Source organism: Trachurus japonicus, chromosome 5 (assembly GCF_045865225.1).
Source record: "Trachurus japonicus isolate A0001 chromosome 5, Traja_1.0".
Lineage (NCBI taxonomy): Eukaryota > Metazoa > Chordata > Actinopteri > Carangiformes > Carangidae > Trachurus > Trachurus japonicus.
Window position 1 is genome coordinate 7,011,081 of NC_140911.1, and position 23,161 is coordinate 7,034,241.

The window sequence follows — 23,161 nt, forward strand, 5'->3', positions numbered from 1 at the left end:
ACAATTGCACAATTACAATAGAAACTGCTCATTTCTACCCAATGAATTCATGAAAAGTCAGTTGAGTTGTCTTCGCCTTGGTTGAGTTACTGGTGAAACTTTCAAAATAAAAGTTTAAAATGGCCTGCCATGCACAACAGAACTGTATCTTGCACATTTAAATTTGTTGAATACAAAAAAACAAAACAAAAAAGAAACTACTTAACTGACAGCAGACAACATCTCTGAGCTAAAATACTGGCGATTATTTTGTTTCTGTGTTCTGGTGCTTGGTTCCCTAGCTCTCATTATTATTTAATGTAAGGCCATATACACAGTCTATATCCTGCCTATGTCGTATCGCGCTTCTGCACAGTGCATCACGATATGAAAGGCCGTCGCTTCTCGGGTCGACGTTAAAAAGGAAGCGTACAGAGCTCACATTCAGACTCAGTGGCCTTCACAGAACTCTTTGTGACAGAAACAACAAAAGCTCTGCAGGGAACCCAGAGGCTTTCATCCTGTTCTGTTCTGCTCTGCGCTGGGTTTATTCCTCCCTGGAAATCCACCGGTTTGCTGTTTTTTTGTGGGAGCCTCAACTGGTACAAGGAAACAATATGAGAAGTCGCCCCGCTGCTGCTGCTGCTGCGGCTGCTGCTGCTGCTGCTGCTGAGCCCTCCAGCCACCAGGGGATAGCGAGAAGTGAGAAGCAGATGTTAATCAGCATGTGGGAGCTACAGGAGTGCCCAGCAGGCACTGCGTTGAGGAGCCTTACTCTAAAAGGTCCTGTGAGGAGGAGACACAAACATTTGAGTTAACGCCTCATTACAAAGTCTGAATAATCCAGTGGTTCTCAAACTTTTTCGGTCATTCTCCACCTTGGATTTTCAAGCCCCACCTTGGGGAGGGTGGGGGTGTTATTAGGTCACGTCATAATTTCATAATCAGAAACTAGGGCGTATGGTGCTCAGTGTTTATAATCAACATATGACTTTTTACAAATTTAACATCTTGTTTGTCCAATACGAAGTCTGTGAAGTGTCTGAGAAAAACTTTCCCCTGTCTATCTATCTATCTATCTATCTATCTATCTATCTATCTATCTATCTGGCTGACAGCTGACAGAGACAGTTTCCTCAGTACTAAACCTTTGTCACCATCCAATCCTCCTTCACTCACGGGACAAAGTCTTTTGGACATATATAGGCCTGTATTATGTTTTTCCTCTCTTTATTTCTAACAGACTGGTTTCCGTTTTTGCCTGTAGGTAAAAAAAAAAAAAAAATCGCACGCACCTGATTTCACATTTGCCTACTGGCAAAAACGGAAACGTGAGCGAGCGAGCCACAAGAGAAACACTGGCCGTCGGTGTTTCTCTCGCGGCTCGGTCACTCTCGATCCAAAATAAGGAATGTTGTATGAAAACAGAAAATGGAGAGAAAAAAACTATACGCTGACACCACGAAATGAAACGTGATAATTCCTGTGACCAGTGACCATAGCTGGCCACAGTGCTGTAAGTCAGCGTGTCGCGCCCCATAGTTTGAGAAGCACTGGAATAATCACAAGGGGCCAATGTTAGACAAGTATCATGACAGACACCTGATCTGAATCTTCATTGTACTGTGCTTTTCCTGTCTCCATGTAGTGAGGGTCGACATCGTCCACCCCTTCGATCTTATTGGCTTCAACGTGTTCCCTCATCACAGAGTACCGGTGCACCAGGAACCTGATGAGGACATGAGAGCAGATTTCATTTTGGTTTTAGTAGTAGTTAACATTATACAATTATGTATTACATTTTGTGCAATATCTACACACTTCTGCTTGTGCAACTGGGAGTAATGGGCATCGTGCAATACAACCTGGCACTTTAAACTGATGAGCACTTTAGGGCCTTGTGCAATACTATCTGGCACTTTGATAAATACTCTTATAGGGCATCGTGCAATACAACCTGGTACCTATGCACTCTTGCACTTTAGCACTTGTCACTTTAACCAAGCACTTATGCACTCTGTATCTCCTGTGGAATGTGTTTGTCAATATGTTCTTCATTGTCATAGTTGCCTTTTTGTCTTTTTGTGTTGTCTCCATTACTATGTGTAATGTTATTGAACTGTTTTTATGTTTATGGGACTCTGGACGGAAATTAGCATCTTGCTATAATCTGGCGCATTTACATGTTTTTGTCCATTAATGTGCACTGTCCCATTTAAATAAACAGATAAAGAGACACAAACAAGAGGAGAAATTGATTCCTGGTGCAAGCGGGAAAACTCACCGTCCTCCACAGACGTATTTTTTCACCAGCCAGACGCCTGCGACGGCACTCGACAGAAGAACCACGATGACGACCATCACTATGACGGCAGCGTTCGGTGAGCTGGTCTCAGTCTGTTTAAGTCAGAGTTACAGAAACGGGAATGTTTGTTTTTAGATGTTTAGGTGACATTATATTACAGTTTTTCTCCGTTGGTTTGGCTCATTTTTCGAAACAGAAATGACATTCTCAAAACAACATGGACAAACCTCCAAACCACTTGGCAATTGTTCACAACAGAATTGTATTTCTCATTCATTTCGTCAAATTGCAAATGTCTTTGTACATCTTTGCAAATGATTAAGTACAGATAGCTTGCATTTCCAAGAGAATAGATCTTATTGATCTAAACTGATGGTTGATTCTCAGTCTAATGGTTGTTCTCTCCAAAACATGTCCGCCTCATTTCATTCTATAAGTCATCACATCCACAATAGTCTGTTCAATTGTCAAAATTAGTTAAGAACATAATACCATGAATACCATATATTTATTTACAGTACTTTAGACTACTCATAATTTTCCTTGTTTTTGTTTGTGTTTTATATTACAGTATATTATGCTGTATACATTTTCTTTTTACTTTACGTGTGAATAGAAATGGCTACCTTTCCTTGACAGTATGAGTGCAATGTGTGATGTCAAACCTTGTAGGCTACTCTTACCCTAAAATCCTGTATTTATTTATTTATTTCAGTTTTATACACAATTGTATTCTGTCAGACAAAAAAAAAACTAGTACAGTAACTATTGTCAATGAAGGACTGGGCTAAGACTGAGAGGTGGACATGAGATTTCAATAGTGACAAAACATCTAAACATTTTGACTTGATGACTTGACAAAGGGACGATGCATTTTGGGGAACTGACTATTTGTATGAGAAGGAAATTTAGTTTTGACACATGAGTGAACTGTTTTGAGAGAGAGAGATGTGTTTTTGCAAGTGAGCTATGGTGTTGAACTGTATCACTGTTTTGCCAAATGATCTTAGAGTTTTGAGAATGTAACTTCTGTTTAGAGAAATGAGCCAAACCAACTGAGAAAAATTGTAAAAAAAACAATCAGAGGTGACCGCCCGGCCCCAAAGATGAAGAGTTTTCTCAGCGTGAGCAGAACCGACCAGAGAATTTGGATAAAGGGCATTGCTGGTGCACATCCTCCTCAGGTCAGTCTCCTTCCTGTCTGGATGGAAACCTCCCTCACACTGGTCTCCAGGAATCTTCCGGTAGCTGACGTGGATTAAAAGAGACAGAGCCATGAAAGGTACGACCGACTTCAATGGAAAAAAAAAAGGGACACAGGGAGGAGGGAAACGTGCAAATAGAGACGGGAACATACGACACTGTTGTGCATAGAAAACTTCTGAACTGCAGCTTGAATTTTACATTTTGTTGCCAGATTTCTTCAAAAGAAGAAAAAAAGCGAGCGACATCCTCACCCGCTGGTCTGTAGCTGCTCGGTCGTCCCATTTAAACAAAACTCCAGGGGACGGTCCTTCAGCTCCTCCTGCTCCACACACTCGGAGCTGTTCACTGGTCTGTAGTATCCAAAGTCACTGAAAGACAAAGACAGGTCAATTGGATGTGTAACTCTTTATCAACACATTTAAAGCAGAAGTAAGTGATATATTTGTGTTAATATAAGTCTTAAATAGTTATATCTTCCGACAGCAATCACTTACATAGAGTGTTTGGACCGAAACACGGGTCTGTCAGTCCCTCTGCTCTGCTCTGAGCCGAGGAGAAAACATTTATCGTATCCTACAGTTTTTATCCAATGAGGAGAGAGAACGGCATGCAGGGCTGTGTGTGCAGCCAAGGGACGCCGTGAATGTGGCGACGTAGGGACGAGGACTTTTATGGTGCGTTCAAGGAAACTCGTAACTCGTGTTTTTCCGACCTGTGAAGTCGTACCAGTTCGATCTGGTAAGAGTTCACAGGTCGGAAGTTACGAGTGGCCGTTATAGTGACTTTCACAGGTAAAACAGGTCGGAAAAACATGAGTGGGTTGCCTGGAACGCTACAAAGTCGTAAGTTGTGACTTGAAGCTGTAATTTACGGTTTCAAAAGCCTGCCTGGAACGCAGCATTAGCCAAAACGACCGGATCGCTTACTTCTGCTTTAATCAAAACCAAAAATAGAAATGTAGATGTGTGTGTGTGTGTGTTTGTCTCAGGGTGTAAACAGGAAAGAACAGGAACAAACCAGTGATAATCATCCACTGTGCACGGACAGGGGGAAATCTTCTTGGTGACGCCGTAGCCCCTCCCGTTCCAACAGGCCGAGTCTTTCCGAAGGCGGAAGAAGGTCTCTTTATATCCCAGCACGCAGCCGTCATGAGACCCACTGGGGTCTGCAGAGTGAGCCAGCCACTGCACGTAGTCCCCCTCTGTGCCTGCACACGTTTACACACACACACACACACACACTTGAGTGTAAAGGTTACACACTTCGTCGTAATGTCTCCTCCATCTCCTCCGGCACACCACTCACAGTCTCTGGTGAGCATCTTCTTGAAGTCGACGGTGATGACCACCCACCCACTGTAGTCGTTCCTGTAGCCCCACAGGCTGACGTTCATGGAGCGGGAGCCCGGCTCGCTGTCCATGCCGCTGAAGTGCAGCGGGTCGCTGGTGAAGTTGTACGTGTGCCAGCACTGGCCCTCGTCTGTTGAAAACCTGAGATAGAGGCCTTAAAGTAAGTAAGTAAGTACTGTGAAGGAAATTATCTAATACAGTCAAACTTTTTTACATCAAGGACCCCTAAATTGAAACAAAATAGACCACGGACCCACATTGGACAACATTTTGAAGCAAACACCGGAAATACACAAATATTTGTTCTGAGACTGAAGAACATTCAGTACATTTTTAGTCAATGTACATTCAAATTAGGGCCAATGGCGTGAAGAAGTTTCTGGAAAAAAGTGGTACGATTTCTCCAAAAATGTTTAAACATTTCTAGAAAAGTGGTAAACCTCCCCGCCCCAAAAAAAAGTTCAAAAGAAAAAAAAAAAAAAAATCTAGAAAAAAGTGGTAAAAATGATCCAAAAAAAAAGTTCAAAAAAAAAAAAAAAATCTAGAAAAAGTGTGCTTCTCTTTTTTAAAAAAATGTTTTGTCTTTATGTAAAGCACATTGAGTTGCCTTGGTATGAAATGCGCTATATAAATAAAGATGCCTTGCCTTGCCTTGCCTTAAAATTCCTCGAAAAAAAAAAAAAATCTCAAACAAAAAAAAGTTTAAAAATGCTAGTAAGAAGTGGTAAAATTTCAAGAAAAAGTTGGGGACCCCCTTGAACCCTCTCAAGGACCCCGGACATTGAGTTTGCCCTGTGCATTAAATGTGCTTTATCAATAACATTGAATTGAATTGAATTGAATTGAATTGAATTGAATTGAATTGAATTGAATTGAATTGAATCGAACTGAACTGAACTGAACTGAACTGATAAGAGAAGGTATCCTGACTTGATCTGGTTGACAGGTGAGCTGGTGTGCTCCACGGCCACGAGCAGCCCTCCAGAGTCCAGGATGGCGTAGTGATGAGGGCCCCTGAGGGCCGACATCCACGAGTAGCCACCGTCATCAGACACGTAGACGTCAGGGGAGAGAGCTGACTCAGCATCTCCAACACTTCCTGCAGAGAGGAGAAAGAAGAAGGAGGTGGTAGTGTTGTTGTTAAGGGATATTTTTAAAGCCATGAAGTGAAAATGAATCAGGATGAGGAGACGTTTGTGTCTGTGTGTTTTCTACCATGAGCCAGGATGAGGCCCACAGCGTTGGGCTGTGAGAGAGGCAGCATGGGGACGTTCATCTTCATGGTGGTGCTGTAGGAGGCGTGGATGTGAAGTCTGCACTGTAAAGACACAGAGATGAGGAGTTGGTACAAAGTCACATCGTCACTGCAGAGACTCAGACTGTTAAAGATCAAAGGACTACAGGCCTGGGAAACTGGGTTCGTTACCTTTAATTGTCGGTGCAAGCTATTTTTAGAACGGCGGAGCAGAGCCGTGAGCTGCTCAGAGCTACGCTACGGAGGCTCATGGGATTTCTTGGTTTCCCTCATTAAACTCATCAAATACACAATCCAACAACTCCAAAAAGCGTAGCTCTGAGCAGCTCGCGGCTCTGCTCCGCCGTTCTAAAAATAGCTTGCACCGACAATTAAAGGTAACGAACCTACTCCTAAAACTATAGGGATTATGGCAATGGGCCATTTTGCCAAAATGTTGAACTATCCCTTTAAAGGGGACCTATTATGCTTTTCAACTTTTCAGACTTATAAATATGTCTAAAATGTTGGATACTTGCTTTAGACAGGCAGCTCTGAACCGTTTTCCCTAGTAAATAAATGTATAAACGTACTCTGTTTGGCCTGTTGGTGGACGTCTCAGTGTCACAGTGGCTGTTCTGAGGTCTGCGTAGTGTCTGCCACCTTGCTCCTTGGTCAAAGGTGATCACTGTCTCCACTGCTCCATCTGCAACAGAATTTAATTTTGCATTTACAGTAGCTGCTAACTTACTTTAACTTATAGAGCTACAGAGATAAGAAACAGGCTTTCTACGGTTCTAAATGATGTTCATTTGAGATTTGAAAAGTTAAAACATAGTTATAACGGAAACAACGAAAAAAGACTGGCTAAAATATGTAATAAAATGTGTAAAATGTGGTGACCCACCCTCTGTGAGTGCGCTGGTCATGTAGACGCCCCTGAGTGAAGTGATGACGGTGAAGTCCGTGTCACTTCCTGTCGTTGTGTAGAGGTGACGCTCCAGAGACTTGGAGAACACGGTTCCTCTGTCATCTGACACATAGATGGTTCCAACACCAGAATCTGCTCCACACACACACACACACACACACACACACACACACACACACAGACAGATATCATTAACACCATTACATCCACACCCCTCTTCACTATGGGGGATCGCTGTCCTTTCTCACCTCCAGGATCGTCCACATGCATGAAGATCATGTCCTGATTGGCTGCCAGGATGGAGTAGAACTGTTCGTGGTTGACTGTGGGAAGCTGAGCCATGTTCCACACCTCTCCTCCGTCCACGGACACATGGATCATACGCTCCGTTCCCTAACACACACACACCAAACCACAAGGCAAACATACTGTTTAAAAAGAATCTGTATTAACGTTCGCTTACAAATTTACAAGTAAAAGAAGCATATTTTTCTATTTACTGGCTGTACATTTAAAGGAAGGAAAAGGGGGAAACAAGTGGGTATTATTAAAGTTTCTGATCTGATGCATGCTCTGTACACCAACACCATGACATTTTGTCTTATTTAGATACCAATATTGCATGTTAATATCAGGAGATGAGTGATTAAAGGGATAGTTACAAACGTTACAAACGGCTCCGTCTTGTAACATTCTGTTATTATCTCATAGCGTGGTGAATGTGCAGGTCACAACTTGTCCACCAGAGCGTTGTGGAGTTGTTGGATTGTGTATTTGATGAGTTTGATGAGGGAAACCAAGAAATCCCATGAGCCTCCGTAGCGTAGCTCTGAGCAGCTCTCGACTCTGCTCCACCGTTCTAAAAATAGCTTGCACCGACAATTAAAGGTGACGAACCTACTGCTATGACTATAGGGATTATGGCCAATTTGCCAAAATGTTGAACTATCCCTTTAACTATTTGAATGGACATGCAATGATAAAATATACGTATGTAGTTTCAAACTTGGGTGACCTGACCCTTTAAAAATGTAAGTAACTTTATGTATTATTACCATTTCTGGCCATAAGGAAATATTATACTGTACACACATGCACAAGATTCACAGAAGCACACATATTCTGCATTTTTAAACGATTAAAGGGGGAAGAAGCAGAAATTCAGGCACACTTACTGCACCCGTCATGATGGAGGCGAAAACAAATCTTCCTCCCAACACAAAGGAGAAAACTCTTGTTGCGATGGTTTTGAAACTGTGGCCGTAGTCCGACGTTCTCCTCAGCTCTAACATCCCTTTTTCGTCTGACGGAAAGAAAAAAACAGTTACTACATGTGTTAACTGGATTTATATATGCAGATTTATTACAGTGTCTTCACTTACTGCATGATCCATTGTAGTTAGTTGTAAAATAGATGCTGTTCTTTGGACCCCTGTGTGTGTGAGAGCAAAAAAAAAGAAACAGTGAAGGAGGGAATCTGCAGGGAAAGATCTAATTGTGCTCACTTTTTTTTTTTCTTTAAATCTGAGAGTTGTCTGAGTTCAAATGTAAATCCACTTTTGGAATTTGTAGAGATCACAGATTAGGTTTTTGCGGTTTCTTCTAAGTGCTGTGCGAGCAAAGGTTCACCACCAGGCTGCACTCCAAGCACTCTCTCTCTCTCTCTGTGTCTCTTTCTTTCTGGCTTTGTTCGCTGCCAAATGGGACGAGGGTTTTCACACTGCAAGGATTTCTGCTGGTTCAAGGACTGTGGGCTGAATAAGAATGCCGTTGCTGACTCATGATTCACTCTGACAGCAGCCTCAGCTCCCTTCGCTCTGCAGTCAATTTAGGTCCGGGGCCTTAAACGACAGCTGTGGTCACGCAGAGCTATCACAATGTTCCCACAATGCAGCGCTAACAACCGCAGGCTGACACCGCAACCTCATGTGAACTCTGGTGCTCAGAAGAAACCCGGAGTCAGGAGAGCGATCCGAGCTGCGGTGAGAGAGAGACAGCTGGAATAACAACAATGGACAAACAACAGGGACAAAGATGCAACATGTACTGTAGGGAGTGGAGGCAGGTTTTTATGTCCCGCTTTGATGTGTTTAGTTTTTTTTTTTCCTCGCTATAAACCGATCGCACACACAAGACGATCTTACTTACTTACGAGAAAAACGTATGTGAAAAGTAGAACAATATTTATCAAGGGACCGTATGAAAATGATTAGGAGAGGTGGGGTCTGCGAAGGGTAGAGAGTAATGTATCTTCTCTTTCTGCTGAAGGGAGGGCAGTGTGCAGTAGGAGGAGGAGGAGGAATGTGTCTGCAAATTTTCCATTGCCCAGATCTATATTTAATTTCATCCTTTTCTAATGAGATTTACTGTTTACTGATTTTTCCATAGACAGAGCACAACAATTAAGTCTCAGTATCAGGACCCGCAGCTAGAAAGACCAGCATGCTGTCTTAGAACAACAGTGCACTTTATGGATAATGATGATGATGATGAAGGAGCGCCATTTTTACACTTAAACAAACTCCACTGTATCACTGCATCATTAACAGTTAATATATAATACAATGCATGTTCAGCACAACCCAACCCAACATGTTAAGTGGTAAGAACTGCTCATTTAATATGTTTTTTTTTTTAAGTTTAATAACAGAGCTGTCATTGCTTCAGGACTTTAAATTGACCCTCCCTCCTCACGCCATTAATTTTCTTACAGTCCCTAATTACTGTGTTTGTTCTTTATGATGCCAGCTGTTGCATATTTATCACAAGCAGAACCATCTTGAGCATTTGCGTGCGAGATTAAGGCGGATCTATGGGCAGAAATGTGATATAATATTCATAATTATGCTGTCATTACATTTGCATGTTCTCCCTTTGACTACATGGACTCTCAAGCTTCTTCCCACAGTCCACAGACACAGTAACATTACTGTAGGTTGATTTGGTGACTCTAAATTGTTGTTTATCTCTGCTTGTTGGTGCTGTGATAGACTGGTGACCTCTGCAAGATGCACACTGCCCTCGCTCTACGCTGGCTGGGATTGGCTGCATCGCCTCACCCCCCGTGACCCCGCATAGATAAGTGTTATAGAATAGACAAAGGACGGATGTTGTCATCCCTTGAAACTAGTAATTGTTGTGTTTTTGTTCACTTAAAATGAGTTGGCCAAGTCCGCACTGCCACGTTTCGACACTGCCCAGAGCATTGACAAGCCAAACACTGGCTCTGGATACGGCTTTTTAGCTTTTTTATGTGACCCCGAGGGGCCACCGTAGCTTGGCCTACACGCTTGGAAAGGGACGAGCGAGGGGAATGGTATCCAAGTCATTGCAATCTTCAACCAAACTGTTAAAAGTCATTAAATCCTTCACACTGGTCCTTTCATACAAGACTGACAATTCTCACCATCTGACCAAACACACACTGTCGTGGATCTTCCTCCAGGTGGCGCCAAAGTCCTCAGACAGCCACAGGTCCAACTGGAGGGAAAAAACTTCATCAGTTAAGAAAAAAAAAAAAAAAATCAACCCTTGACTTCGGTTAATGTTTAATTGAGCATTAAGTCGATTGTTCTCTTATCAAAGTCCAACAATTTAAAGAGGAAGGTCAGTTTAGTTCACGGTTCATTTCTACTGACAAAAATGTTTGTGGAAGATGAAGGCTGCTACCTTGATGCTGAGTGACAGAAGAACGTTGGAGTCTCCGGGGTTGTACAGCATCTGAATGAGAGGCTCAAACGGCAGATCTGTGGCGACAAATGTGAGACCGAAGTCCTGAGAGCGAAACAGTCGAAAGCCCCCGACTTCTGACACATCACCGGTCATGATCACCTAAAGGAAAAAACATACAGACAACATTTTTATCATCCATAAAGAGAAGTCTTTTCACAAAAACAAAGAACAACAACACAACATTTCTCTTTTTCACCTTCCCAGAGTGGTCTGGACTGATGGCGATGCCGAACTCTGTCTGGATGAAGGTGTGGTTGATCAGGTGAGTCACGTCTTTAAACGTCTTCCCATAGTCTTCACTGACGCAGAGACAAAGTTACAGTTAGATACTCTGAACATTCATTCATTCATTCATTTTCTATACCGCTGATCCTGCACTAGGGTCACGAGTGAACTGGAGCCTGAGCCAAGTCATATTTAATTATGAGGAAGATTATAAATAAATAAATAAAAATACTAACTAAATACTAATAAAAACACTGCTGTGATTAAAAATTGGGATTATTCCACCAATTTGGATTTCTAAACTCTTCCTAAATTTAAAAAGTAGTGTTGTGTTGTTTTAAAATGAGTTATGAACTTGTTTTCTTTGCATTATACAAGCCAAGGTCAATATTTTTATTTCAAATTTGGGAGCAATTTTGTCAGTAGGTTATAGAATGAAACAAAAGTGTTCCTTTTACCCAAACACATAGCTATGAATAGTAAAACCAGAGGAACTGATAATTTTGAAGTGGTCTCTTAAAAGGGATAGTTCACCCAAAATTCAAATTTCACTCATTATCTACTCACCCTCATGTCGACTAAGAGCTGTGAGAATTTTCAGAGTCCTCCGTGTCTTCTCTAAGTTACGGGGGGGGTCCGTGCAGCAGTATTTGTCCATATAATGGTTGTCAATGGATACCAACTTTCTTCGTCCAAAAAGACACACCAAAAAACATCCAAATACCTCCATGCTGCTCGTCTGTAATGTCCCTCTTGTATTGAAGCCCCAACATGAGAAATTGTTCCGCCGGTCAGTGCAAATCACGCGAGATTTGCACTGACACAGAAAGAGCGGTGAACTGAGACACTGGGAGCTTCCGCTACAAACAAGCTTAAAATATAGACTTATTTAATTTTTTCCGGAACAACTACACAACAAGGGACATTACATACGAGCAGTATGGAGGTATTTGGATGTTTTTTGGTGTGTCTTTTTGGACGAAGAAAGTTGGTATCCATTGACAACCATTATATGGACAAATACTGCTGCGCGGACCGCCCATAACTCAGAGAAGGCACGGAGGACTCTGAAAATTCTCACAGCTCTTAGTCGACATGAGGGTGAGTAGATAATGAGTGAAATTTGAATTTTGGGTGAACTATCCCTTTAATTTAAAAAAAAAATACACTCATACCTATGGGCAATTTAGAGTCGCCAATTAACCTAACCTGCATGTCTTTGGTCTGTGGGAGGAAGCTGGAGTGGCCTACCTACACATGCACGGGGAGAACATGCAAACTCCACACAGAAGGGCCGGCGGGTACAAACCCAGAACCCTCTCGCTACCATATAGATGAACTTCTCCATTCATCTCTAAATGGGAATGAAGAAGTGTTCCCTACTCAGAACATATTGATGGAAGAAGGAACACTTCTGCATTCCCTCTAAATGGGAATGGAGAAGTGTTTACCATCAATATGATGTTTACCACATATAGAACATATTGATGGGAAACACTTCTCCGTTCCCGTTTAGAGGACTATCGGCCATCAGACACTTCACACTCACCTCCTGTAGAGGTTCGACTGACCGTAGCGCATCGTGAACAGCGGCACCTGAAAGGTCGTCAACACCAGCAGCACCTGGAGAGAAGAGAGAGAAGAGACAAGACGTTGCACTAGGGTTTTTTTTTTTCTTCTTCTTCTTTTCACAATCTTATATTATGCAGAGACTAAATGTGGCCTACAACGATGGCATGAGGATGCTTTTAAAGCTTCCCCGATGGTGCAGTGCCCGCGAGATGTTTGTAAATGTTGGGGTGCCAAACTGCTCAGCTGTAATACGCAATCTCATGTATAAATTTATGTGCAGGCTGTCGGCCTCAAGAAATGACATCGTTTTGTTTTTGTGCAATGGTGAGAAGAGCTCGTTGCGGTTCTCTTCAAGACTGTGGAGCCACTGGCGCTCCAGTCTGTACGTGAGGACTTATGTCTGTCCCTCCGTGACAACATCTGCTTGATAATGATGGCTATGTTTTGTGATCGATGTTTGTTTTACATTGTATTGTAGGGCTGGGCGATATAACGATCTCGATACGGGATCGCGATAAATCTTTGAACGATTTCGATAATAAGCTATGGCCCTATTCCTCGATATCACATGAAAGTAAATATGCGCGACAGCAGCCGGCCACACTTCCGTCTGATACTCCGCCTCCTGTCCTGAGCATGCAGAGCTTGTTTGAGCTGCTGCAGCTAAAGGGAGGAAGGATAAGATGGATAGATAGATAGATATACTTTATTGATCCCAAGCTGTGATAAAGTGAAAGTTGTAAAAGAGGGAGGAAATGAGTGGAGGTGGAGCCGATGGCAACTGAAGCGATTGTGAACGTGTGGAGCATCAGTTCGTCTGTCCCGGCTAAAGAAGCCTGTCAGTGTGGAGTCAGAGCAACCTGATGATAGCCTACCACGGTCAGAAAGTGGAGGAAACACGGAGCTGCTTGTGACGTTTATTCTGCGGTAACATGTCTGTTTGCTCATGTACAGTGTGAAGAACATGCGCTAGGCTCAGGCCCCCACATACTCCGGCGTATTTGACTCCGCGGATGTCCGCGCGCACTCGAGGCAGACGAGGACCCAAAGCGGGCGTCCGCCGGTCCCTTCCGTGCAAAGCTCAATTTTTATGACCGCGCGGACTCAATCTGTTTCAAATGTGATACTGTATGCTTGCCTATGAAACCGCAAAAGTCCGCGGACAGTGCGCGCGGAGTCAAATCCACTCACAGTATGCGCCGACAGCCTCTCTCCCTCCCTCTCTCTCTGTCAGCGCCGCGCGCACACACACACGGAGCGTCGCGTCGGAGCGGTGAAGTGAAACAACAACCTGCAGATCACCTGAGTTGACGTGAACTGCGCTCGTGGTTACCGAGTCAGATCAATAAATAGGCTTTATGCACAGCTCCACTACTTCCTGAGCTCAAACAGGCTCCTTTCCTTCCTGTCTTACATTATTGGACAAACTGATGAATCCAGGTGTGTCTGACAGTTGTTGTGACTACTGAGGTCAGAGTCAGACACACCTGGATTCATCAGAGTGGGCTCGGCATAAAGCCTGGTGTCAGAGCAGCTAAATAGCTAAATATTTGTCTACAACCTGTTCAAATAACTAGAAAGACTAAAGCCTCATGATTGACACATTTTAGAGCTGATGTATGGTAGAAAAAAGACAACAGAAAACAACAGCATCAACAATGTAAATCAAATCAAACTGTGGATTATTGAACTGTTCCACCCTTAATGAACATTAAAGTGAACTCATGTCATCCTCCCAAACTGAACACATTCTCTGGTTTTTTCAGGATTCAGTCAGGATGCTGCTTGAACTGGCAGCGGCAGCAAAAAATACATATCGAGACGATATCGAGAATCGATCAATATGGAAAAACATATCGTGATAACGTTTTTTGCCATATCGCCCAGCCCTATTGTATTGTTGCATTGTTGTTTTTATTGTCTGTCTTTTATGTACTTTTACCATGGACCTCTGGTTTGTGTCCTTAACAAAGTCTTATTATTATTATTTTTATTATACTTTTTTATGCTGCTGTGACACTACAATTTCCTTTATGGATTAATAAAGTATCTTGACTTGACTCGACTTAAAGAAGCTCACCCCTGATCCGTCTCCCACCCAGGCCAGCGACAGTGAACCCATGGTTGTCACTTTGAAGGTGAACTGCAAAAGACAAACAGAAAAGGATGTTTTTAAGCAAAAATGTTTCTTGATAAACTCCCATGTTTGCATATTTGAAATACCGGTGCATTATCACTCGCTCCAACTGAAGAACTCAGCTTCTGAAAACCCAAAACACCAGATAGTGAGTGTGTGTTTCTGTTCCTCTCTGCACTGTGGACTCCTGTCGGCAGCCCAGAGGACAGACTGAATTGTCCTTGCTGTCCAAAGTAACTCGGCCATTTGGATGCACTCTGCATGTGTGACCTACATTCCCACTTCAATGACAAAGCTGAGGCCGGAGAACAAGACAATTACTGATGCTGTCCCGAGCACAGCCAGAACACACACACACACACAGACACACACACTCATATACACACACACTCACGCAGCGAATGTAGATTGAAGGCCTTTTATTCCGACAATAAAACGAGTTTAGACGTGAACTTTTACTTCTCAACTCGCTCCCTGACTGCAAACAACATTCCAGTCTATTCATGCAGAAGGACGTTCAAGTGTTTGGTCATTTGAGTGACATATTAAGCAACAGCCTCACATTGTTTGGAGACGGAAGGAAGGTTTCTCTCCCCCTTTTTATTTTTTTCTTCTGCAGGCGGGGCAGAGGTGTTTACAAGGTGAGTCCAGTCCTGCAGAGTCTGTGTGTGTGTACGGCTCTATAAAGCCACAAGAGAGGGCCCCGGTCCGCCTGCTGGAAAACTCCTTGTAAATAGGTCCAGTGGAAAGTGGCCCAGCATGTCCAAGTTGAATGAACACAACTTTCCATCTCTGCATCTCAGCTCTACACAAATTACTTCATCAGAGCCTCCGTGCATCCGTCTGTTCCTCCATATCTTGATCACTGTTTGACAACTTCTCTCTTCCTTTACAGACATCAGTGCAATCTGCTGGTCAGGATATACTCCCATTGTTCATTGATGTTCGACCAACCGATAGTTGGAGAGGAAGAGGAAGTTAGAAGAAGTCCAAATTAAAGGGATAGTTCAACATTTTGGCAAATTGGCCCATTGCCATAATCCCTATAGTTTTAGGAGTAGGTTCATTACCTTTAATTGTCGGTGCAAGCTATTTTTAGAACGGCGGAGCAGAGCCGCGAGCTGCTCAGAGCTACGCTACGGAGGCTAATGGGATTTCTTGGTTTCCCTCATCAAACCTCATCAAATACACAATCCAACAACACCACAACGCTCTGGTGGACAAGTTGTGACCTGCACATTCACCACGCTATGAGATAATAACAGAACGTTACGAGACGGAGTTGTTTTTGAGGCAAATGCAGAGACTGCTTGCTGAAAAACTGCCCCTGATGGGACGCACATCAGCAGTTTTGCATGAATTTACTTTGAACTCCGTAACGAACCTACTCCTAAAACTATACTGATTATGGCAATGGGCAAATTTGCCAAAATGTTGAACTATCCCTTTAAACTTAAATGCATCTCAGAGAAGGAAAATAGATGCATATATTGTACATATTCAAATCTGAATGAATGTTAATGTTGATTTATTTTCCAGTTATTACTCATGCACAGGAGGAGCAGAGGAGTTCATGTTAGATATTTATGTTACCAAATGAAAATCAGACAATATCTGCCACTGCCATATTGAATATATCCTGCACTGCATCAGAGGAAATCCACCTAATCTGAGAGGAATCAGAAAGCAAACAATGCAAACAGGCAGAAAGGATCAACAGGGTAAAATCATCCTGGAAGATAAAAGAAGTACAAACACAGGAGATTAACATCAGGCTGTGCGAGGACGGAGGACCAACAGAAACGTGACCTCCTCAAATCCAATTTGAAAAACCCGATTCTGCCACCGAGGTCACTGCAGGTCGACGGGTTTCATGTTGTGTCTTGTCTCAGGATCAGCTTCTTTTTTTTTTTTTGCAAATGTTTCTGCCAGTTGCTTGTACACCTGTGTTAAATTTAACCAGCGGGGGTGTTTTCCACATCTGTTTCCCCCCCCTGAAACCTCCTCGACTGGACAAAGTGCTGACTTGACTGGCTACAGTTCAGTGGGACTGAAACCCAAACAATCAACAATTGCATTATAAAGGCAGCAGGTCAGCTGACTGACACAGTCAAGAGGCCGAGAAAGCTGCGTCTGAGTGAAAACTGCTGTTTACGGAGCCGCCCAGATCAAGATCGTGCGGATTAATGCTTGGGAAATGGAGAGTTTATGTAAAGCTTCAGATTAACCTGTCATGCTCTGTGATGGGGATAACAGAAGGAGAGAGGGAGACGACGAAGAGAAGGAAAGATATATATTAGTCTGAAGAAGAAGAGAAAAAAAATAAAACAAAAGAGATAAATGTCTGACCCGGACGTGGACGTGGCCTCACAAACCAGACATGACCTCATGCTGTATCACATGCTGAATTTAAGCGTCCACATCTGCTGTGAGAAGCCATCTTTAATCTCCCCCCCCCCCCCCCCCTCTCTTGCTGCTCGGATCACGACGCCGTGGCATTCAAGGGGTGTCGGTACATTCAGCTTTCAATAGCTGCAACAACAAGAAGCTGCACAACACAAGACATGCGTGTGGCACTGCTGCGTATATAGTACATGAGCGGACACAGACAGACATACATGCAGACTCACAGTGAAGTCGTCTCCCAGAGGTCAGACCCACCACCCCCCCCCCGGCACAATGAGCTCCTTATTCCCCTCCGCTCGGGGGTTTTAACCTTTCAGCTTCGGCCGTGTTTACACACATAAAACTTCAGAGGACGAGGTCAAAGACTCGGCTCTGATCTCACACACACAAAGCTGTTTGGACCGGTCCTCTGATGCCGGACTAAGCTGGGTCGTATTAATGTCCATTCAATTACTGTTGTCCAGAGAAAGCGAGGCCTTGAGCCGACTATGCAGATTCACTTTGGATGAAATCTATTAGTAGATTGATAAAAAAAAAAATTAGTTATATCTCAACATTTAAAGTTGTTTATTAGTTTTGAATCTATATCGGGATTGTTTGCACTGGAGATAAGTTAGAGTTCGTCTCCATTTTCACTAGTTTGTTGATATCATTGGACGTTTCTCTCTGTATATCAACAAACCCATACTTTCCGTCACACTCTCTCTCTCTCACACTCTCACTCTCTCTCCCTTTCACCGTGAGGTACATCAACTCTGCTGCTTTTCTTGGTGCTGCAGCAGCTTGGCTGTGACCCAGCTACGCTTCACCCTGAAAAAAAAAAAAGAACATGTTTTTTCTCCACGTGTTTTTGGCCGGAGGGGATAGAGGATGGGGATGGAGTCAGGAGGAGGAGGAGGAGGAGGAGAAAAAAAAGAGAAGGAGAAACAGCAAGAGAGTTTGTACACCAGACCGAGTCGGCTGCTAAACCAACCTCACACAAACATACAAAAAAAAAAGAAAAAAAAGGGAAAATGAAGCAAAGTCTGGCTGGCTGACAGAACACTTCCTGTGTAGTCTATTAGGCTTAAAATAGCAGAAAAAGAAGAAGAGGAGGAGGAGGAGGCGGCGTAAGAGGAGGTTAGACTTGTTGTGGATACAGCAAATTAAAAATACAGACTGTACAATGTCTGTCTGAGGGTTTGATAACAGAAAAGTCAGAGTTCGGGTCCACACAGGGGCTCAGATCAGGATCAACAGGCCTAAAAAAAGTAATAAGAAGAAGTAAAAAGTAAAAAGTGGGGGGAATGTTTGTGAGGGAGAGCAGCCCAGAGGGGACGGGAGGAGTCTGGTGTGTGTGTGTGTGTGTGTGTGTGTGTGTGTGTGTGTGTGTGTGTGTGTGTGTGTGTGTGTGTGTGTGTGTGTGTGTGTGAGCACGCCGAATCGCTTTCATGCTCAGAAGCTCGTCCAGGTGTCTGAGCCACAGAAATGATGTAACGTCCACCACAAACACACACACACCCACATAGACACACACACAAACAGGACAAGACTGTCCTGTCGAGTTCTCTCTCTGTAGCTTTGGACCAAGTTGTTGTTCTTGAACATTCCTCTGGACATCGGGGCTTGTTCTTGTTGTGCTTCCTATTACAACATGTGCAGACTCAACACAACAGAAGAAGGTGTTGCTCAATTTACTGTGGGATAAAAAACTGAGGAGGGGGAAGAAAAGAGTGAAAGCGATTAAGGACAGAGGAGACGAGGAGAGAGGGAAGGTCTCATCATCATCAAACGCTCACATCATCCAAGAATTCTGTGGCTCGAAATTTCGAGGAATCGCTTTCACAATCGAGGCCTGATATCGCAATGTCACTATTTCAAATTGATTATAGCTGATAAAAACGAGGCAAACAGAAGGAGGACATAGGCTACAGTATCTATCAACATGTTTCCATCCTTCATTATTCAGTCAGAGGATGATAACCCTGAGACACGAGGCCTCCTGGCCCTGACCTGGACTGACTGATCTATTAGAAGAAAGTATAACAGAGCTAAATCATCAGAAAATCTAATGAAAGTAAACAGATTCCTGAAAATTCATTTACAACAACCAAAAAGAAATCCCCCAAAATTATCTCAGTTCTGATTCTATAAATGTTTTTTTTTCCTCACAATTTTAACCTGTTGTAGACTAAAAACTTGACAATTTATGCAATCATTGCCTGCAGCTTATAAATTAGATATATTTTAGTATTTTAAGCCAGTATAACAAAATAAGTCAAATTTAAAGAACTATCTTTGGCTCTAAGAAAAAATTAATTTGGAAAATTAACAGCACAATAAATGCAAATGGTTCCTTATTTTCCACCCTTATAACAAATTCTTGTAAAGCACAACAACATGGGGATTTGTTAGGGCTGCAAATAGGCTAGTTGTTTATTTTCCTTTATCAGTTACTTTGCATTTAATAATTTGGCCTGTGAAATCCTGCAGCTCCAAATGACATTATCCACAGAACACAGATTTATTCATTTTACTACAAAAGAAGTTTGGGGAAAAAAGGACTTTAACCATAAAATATTGGTGAAAATATGTTGCAACAGCTCAGGAGACCGACTAATCGATGAATCGATCAATCGTTTCACCTTCAGTCAGCTTGAACTGCAGGACAATCCAACCTGCAGCAGTGAAACCACCAGGTTGCATTGGACCAGCTGATTAATGTTGATTTGAGACAGTTAGTTAGTTAGTTAGTTAGTTATTTACAGTGGGATCTCCAGCCTCAGCAGCTCAGAGACCACTCACCTCCTCATAGGGGTTTTCTTTTCTTTTTTCCCCTTCTTTTTACTGCACTAATTTCGTGTTAAAAGCAGCAGAAGCAGTGACTTACAGTGTGGGTGTTGTTGTGCAGGCTGGACTCCACTCCGGCCAGAGCTGTGCACGTCGTCTGTCCATTCAGTCCGGCTGCGCTGCGCTTCGACAGCTCGGACCTCTCCAAAGTTAAACTATGTGGCTCGGGCTCATCCAAGCCAAACTCCCCGTGCAGCCTGTGCAGCCCGTGGTGCAGCCCTGACAGACCCTCTCCCCCCCGGACCAGGAGCCCCCGGCCCGGCGCGGCGGACCACATCAGGCCGAGCAACACAGCGCAAAGTGCGGACAACATGTTCACCAGGAGACGAGACTCCCCTAACCCACTAAAAAAAAGTTTGGACTTCAACTCGGCGAGAAACTTATGTGGCCCAACAGTTGGCTCCACATGCCCCCCTTCATCCCCAAAAGCATCTTAAATCACGGCCCCTCCACCGTGGCTCCTGATTGGTCGGGACCAGAATAACCTGTGCTCTCATTGGTCGGCGGGGGAATCTTCCTCAATGGAGATGTCAAATGTTTTCTGATGTGAAACTGACCCCTGGTGGAAAGACCGCGCAGAGAGGGGGGAGAAGTGTTTATTACTGGAAAATATAAGTTTTGGGATGTTTATTATCACATGCTGGCCCGTAGCCAAGGGGGATCGGAGGGTTCGTTCGAACCCCCCCCCCCCCACACACACACACACACACACACACACACACACACACCCACCACCCCACCGCTGCCACAAATGCGGTGCTTGTCGTGTATTAGGCTCTCTAATAACTCTCTGATTGGTGTGGGATGCGTGTCCCCGTGTTGACTGGACTGCTGCTGAAGCAAACAGTCCAAAGCCTGTGAGTTCTAGCCAATCATAGCGCAGTAGGGCGCCGCGCGAGTTGACGCTCTGCAACCTGCGGACGCACCACTGACATGCTGCTCTAAAGTCCTGCTCCCTGCATCAAGCTGAACGGGCCTGAAAGTTAAAAGCCGAACCCGGTCTGACCCGCGGGTGTTGAAACCCGGACCCTGAATTAAGTGGGTCCGAACCCGGCCAAAAGAAAAGAGAGAGAGAGAGAGAAGCCGAGTAGGAGCGCGCGCGACCTGACCTACCGTAATTAATTTCTACATATTTTCGGACTGAACTGACGCGTCTGGTCCTTAAGGCCCATGCACACCTGGTAGCCCAAAAGAACAGCCAGGCAGCCCAGTCCAGAGAGCAGAGGAGAGGGAGACAGCAACAGGTGTGTGCGTGCGTGTGTGTGTGCGTGCGTGCGTTACTGTGTGTGCATGTGCATGTGTGCGTGTGTTATACCTGCAACCTCCAAATGGGAATGGGAGCCTCCTTTCATTTATTAATATCTGACAGTAGCTACAGCCATCATACAGATGAGAACAGGGCAGAAGTGGTGGTGGCGTGGTCTTAAAGAGGCTCATGGTGAAGCAGAGGAAACTGGCCTTGAAAGGCTGGTCCAGGTCAAAAGATTGAAAAAAAAAAAGTTTTGTTTTTTCTCACCAGCCACAGCTCCCCACTAGACTAGTGTCATACAGTCCAGCCATTCTTGCCATTACAAAGATAGAAATCTCAGTCAGTAGCCTACCAAATGTGTTTGTTTTTTTTTTTTTTTATCTGAAGCGAATGTTGTCTTCCCATTATATTCTTCTCAGAGTACACCAGAATGCTTCATTTACCTCTTAAAATCATAAAAACTTTCTGGGGGGAGGATCCCCCCAGACCCCCCCTACAGGGGTTTACTTTATCATCATTCCCAGTTTGCAGGTATACCTATGTGTGTGTGTGTGTGTGTGTGTGTGTGTGTGTGTCTGTCTGTGTGTGTGTGTGTGTGTGTGTGTGTGTGTGTCTGTGCGTGTGTGTGAGTATGAGAGAGAGAGAGAGAGAGAGAGAGACAGATACATTTAACTACATTAAACATTATTATGATTATTGTTATGAAAAAGCTAAGCCTATATATATATATATATATATATATATATATATATATATATATATAAAAAAAATGAATTACATGGTGAAAATTTGGTTGTAAATGAGAGCAACAGTAAAGGATAGTGGAGGAAGAGAAACATGTGATGTCAAAGTGAAGTTATAATGGGGAAAAAAAGAAGTGTGTGCCTTTATTATTATTATTTATTTACTTTTTTTTGGGGGGGGGGGGGGAGTCCACTTTTTGGGAAAAAAGAACCCCCCCCTCCACAAGGCTGGCTACGGGCCTGACATGGAAGTTGGAACTGAACAAATCCTCAATAATAGGCTTTGTTTTGTTTGTTTTTAATATAAATGCATATAGTCTTCCTTTTTATTTAAACGCAATGTGCAAAGTTTTCTTATTAACTTAGCAGTTGCAGACATATTTAAGTGTTTATCAATATACACAATTTTGTCAACAAGTATGACACAGAAATAGTCTATGTCAGTGGTTCTCAAGCTTTTTTACATCAAGGACCCCTAAATTGACACAAATTAGACCATGATGGACCCCCATTGGACAAAATTTTGAAGCAAACACCAGAAATACACGAATAGAGACTGAATAAAGTTTTGTAAATTCAAATTAGGGCCAATGGTGTGAATTTTTGGAAATATTATAGAGACATTTCTGGAAAAAAGTGGTACAATTTCTTCAAAAAAATTTCTAGAAAAAAAAGTGGTAAACTCTTCTCATAAAAAAAAGTAAAAACAAAAACAAAATCTAGAAAAAGTGGTAAAATTTCTAAAAATAAAAAAAGAATTCTCAAAAAAAAAAGTTTAACAATTCTAGAAAAAATTGTAAACTTTCAAGAAAAAGTTGGGGACCCCCTTGAACCCTCTCAAGGACCCCTGGTTCACGTTGAGAACCAGTGGTCTATGTGATAAACTATATAATCGTATGTGTTGACACAGCAGCCAGTTCGGCTAAGCTCTGCTTTAATTCTGCAGTGTTGCCGAATTAAAGCAGAGCTGTAACAGGCTTAACACTAAAATAGTTACCCAACACTACACTGTGTGTGTATTTTTGTCATGTGGACGATACATAATCTTATTTAAGTCATTTGCAGGACTCACTGTTGAAACAATAGTGTGCGTCTATAGCAGGACAGGAGACAGTGGATGTCTGCTCTTTATGTGCACGTTGTTTTTTTTTAATAATGTGCGACGCTGGGTTGTGATCTGCATGAGCTCAATGGTACAACATTGAAACTGTAGAGATCAACTCTGGACACTCACCACACAAGAAGAAACACACAAAAACTACAC

The 23,161-nt window shown here is 43.1% G+C and overlaps 1 protein-coding gene across 1 annotated transcript; it reads right to left on the reverse strand.

The window, feature by feature from the left end:
* LOC146986954 (sortilin-like) lies at positions 1-20,240 on the reverse strand. The gene is made up of 20 exons (XM_085775859.1): positions 19,946-20,240; positions 14,614-14,676; positions 12,511-12,584; positions 10,933-11,035; positions 10,674-10,835; positions 10,411-10,484; positions 8,387-8,436; positions 8,180-8,307; positions 7,253-7,397; positions 6,981-7,136; positions 6,667-6,779; positions 6,055-6,157; positions 5,770-5,938; positions 4,796-4,980; positions 4,508-4,697; positions 3,742-3,858; positions 3,424-3,532; positions 2,264-2,376; positions 1,582-1,708; positions 1-765 (listed from the first exon to the last, which is right to left on the reverse strand). The coding sequence occupies exons 1-20, from the start codon at positions 20,216-20,218 to the stop codon at positions 751-753; spliced, it is 2,469 nt and encodes an 822-aa protein (XP_085631985.1). The 5' UTR covers positions 20,219-20,240; the 3' UTR covers positions 1-750.
* Positions 20,241-23,161: the final 2,921 nt, after the last annotated feature.

Excerpts from the sequence above, each read along its gene's own strand:
- LOC146986954 (XM_085775859.1), bottom strand. The coding sequence starts at position 20,218 with ATGTTGTCCGCACTTTGCGCTGTGTTGCTCGGCCTGATGTGGTCCGCC. Across the intron at positions 11,036-12,510 it reads CAGTCGAACCTCTACAGGAG|TGAAGACTATGGGAAGACGT; the intron begins GTGAGTGTGAAG and ends TCTCTGCGTCAG. Across the intron at positions 3,533-3,741 it reads GAGCAGCTACAGACCAGCGG|CTACCGGAAGATTCCTGGAG; the intron begins GTGAGGATGTCG and ends AATCCACGTCAG.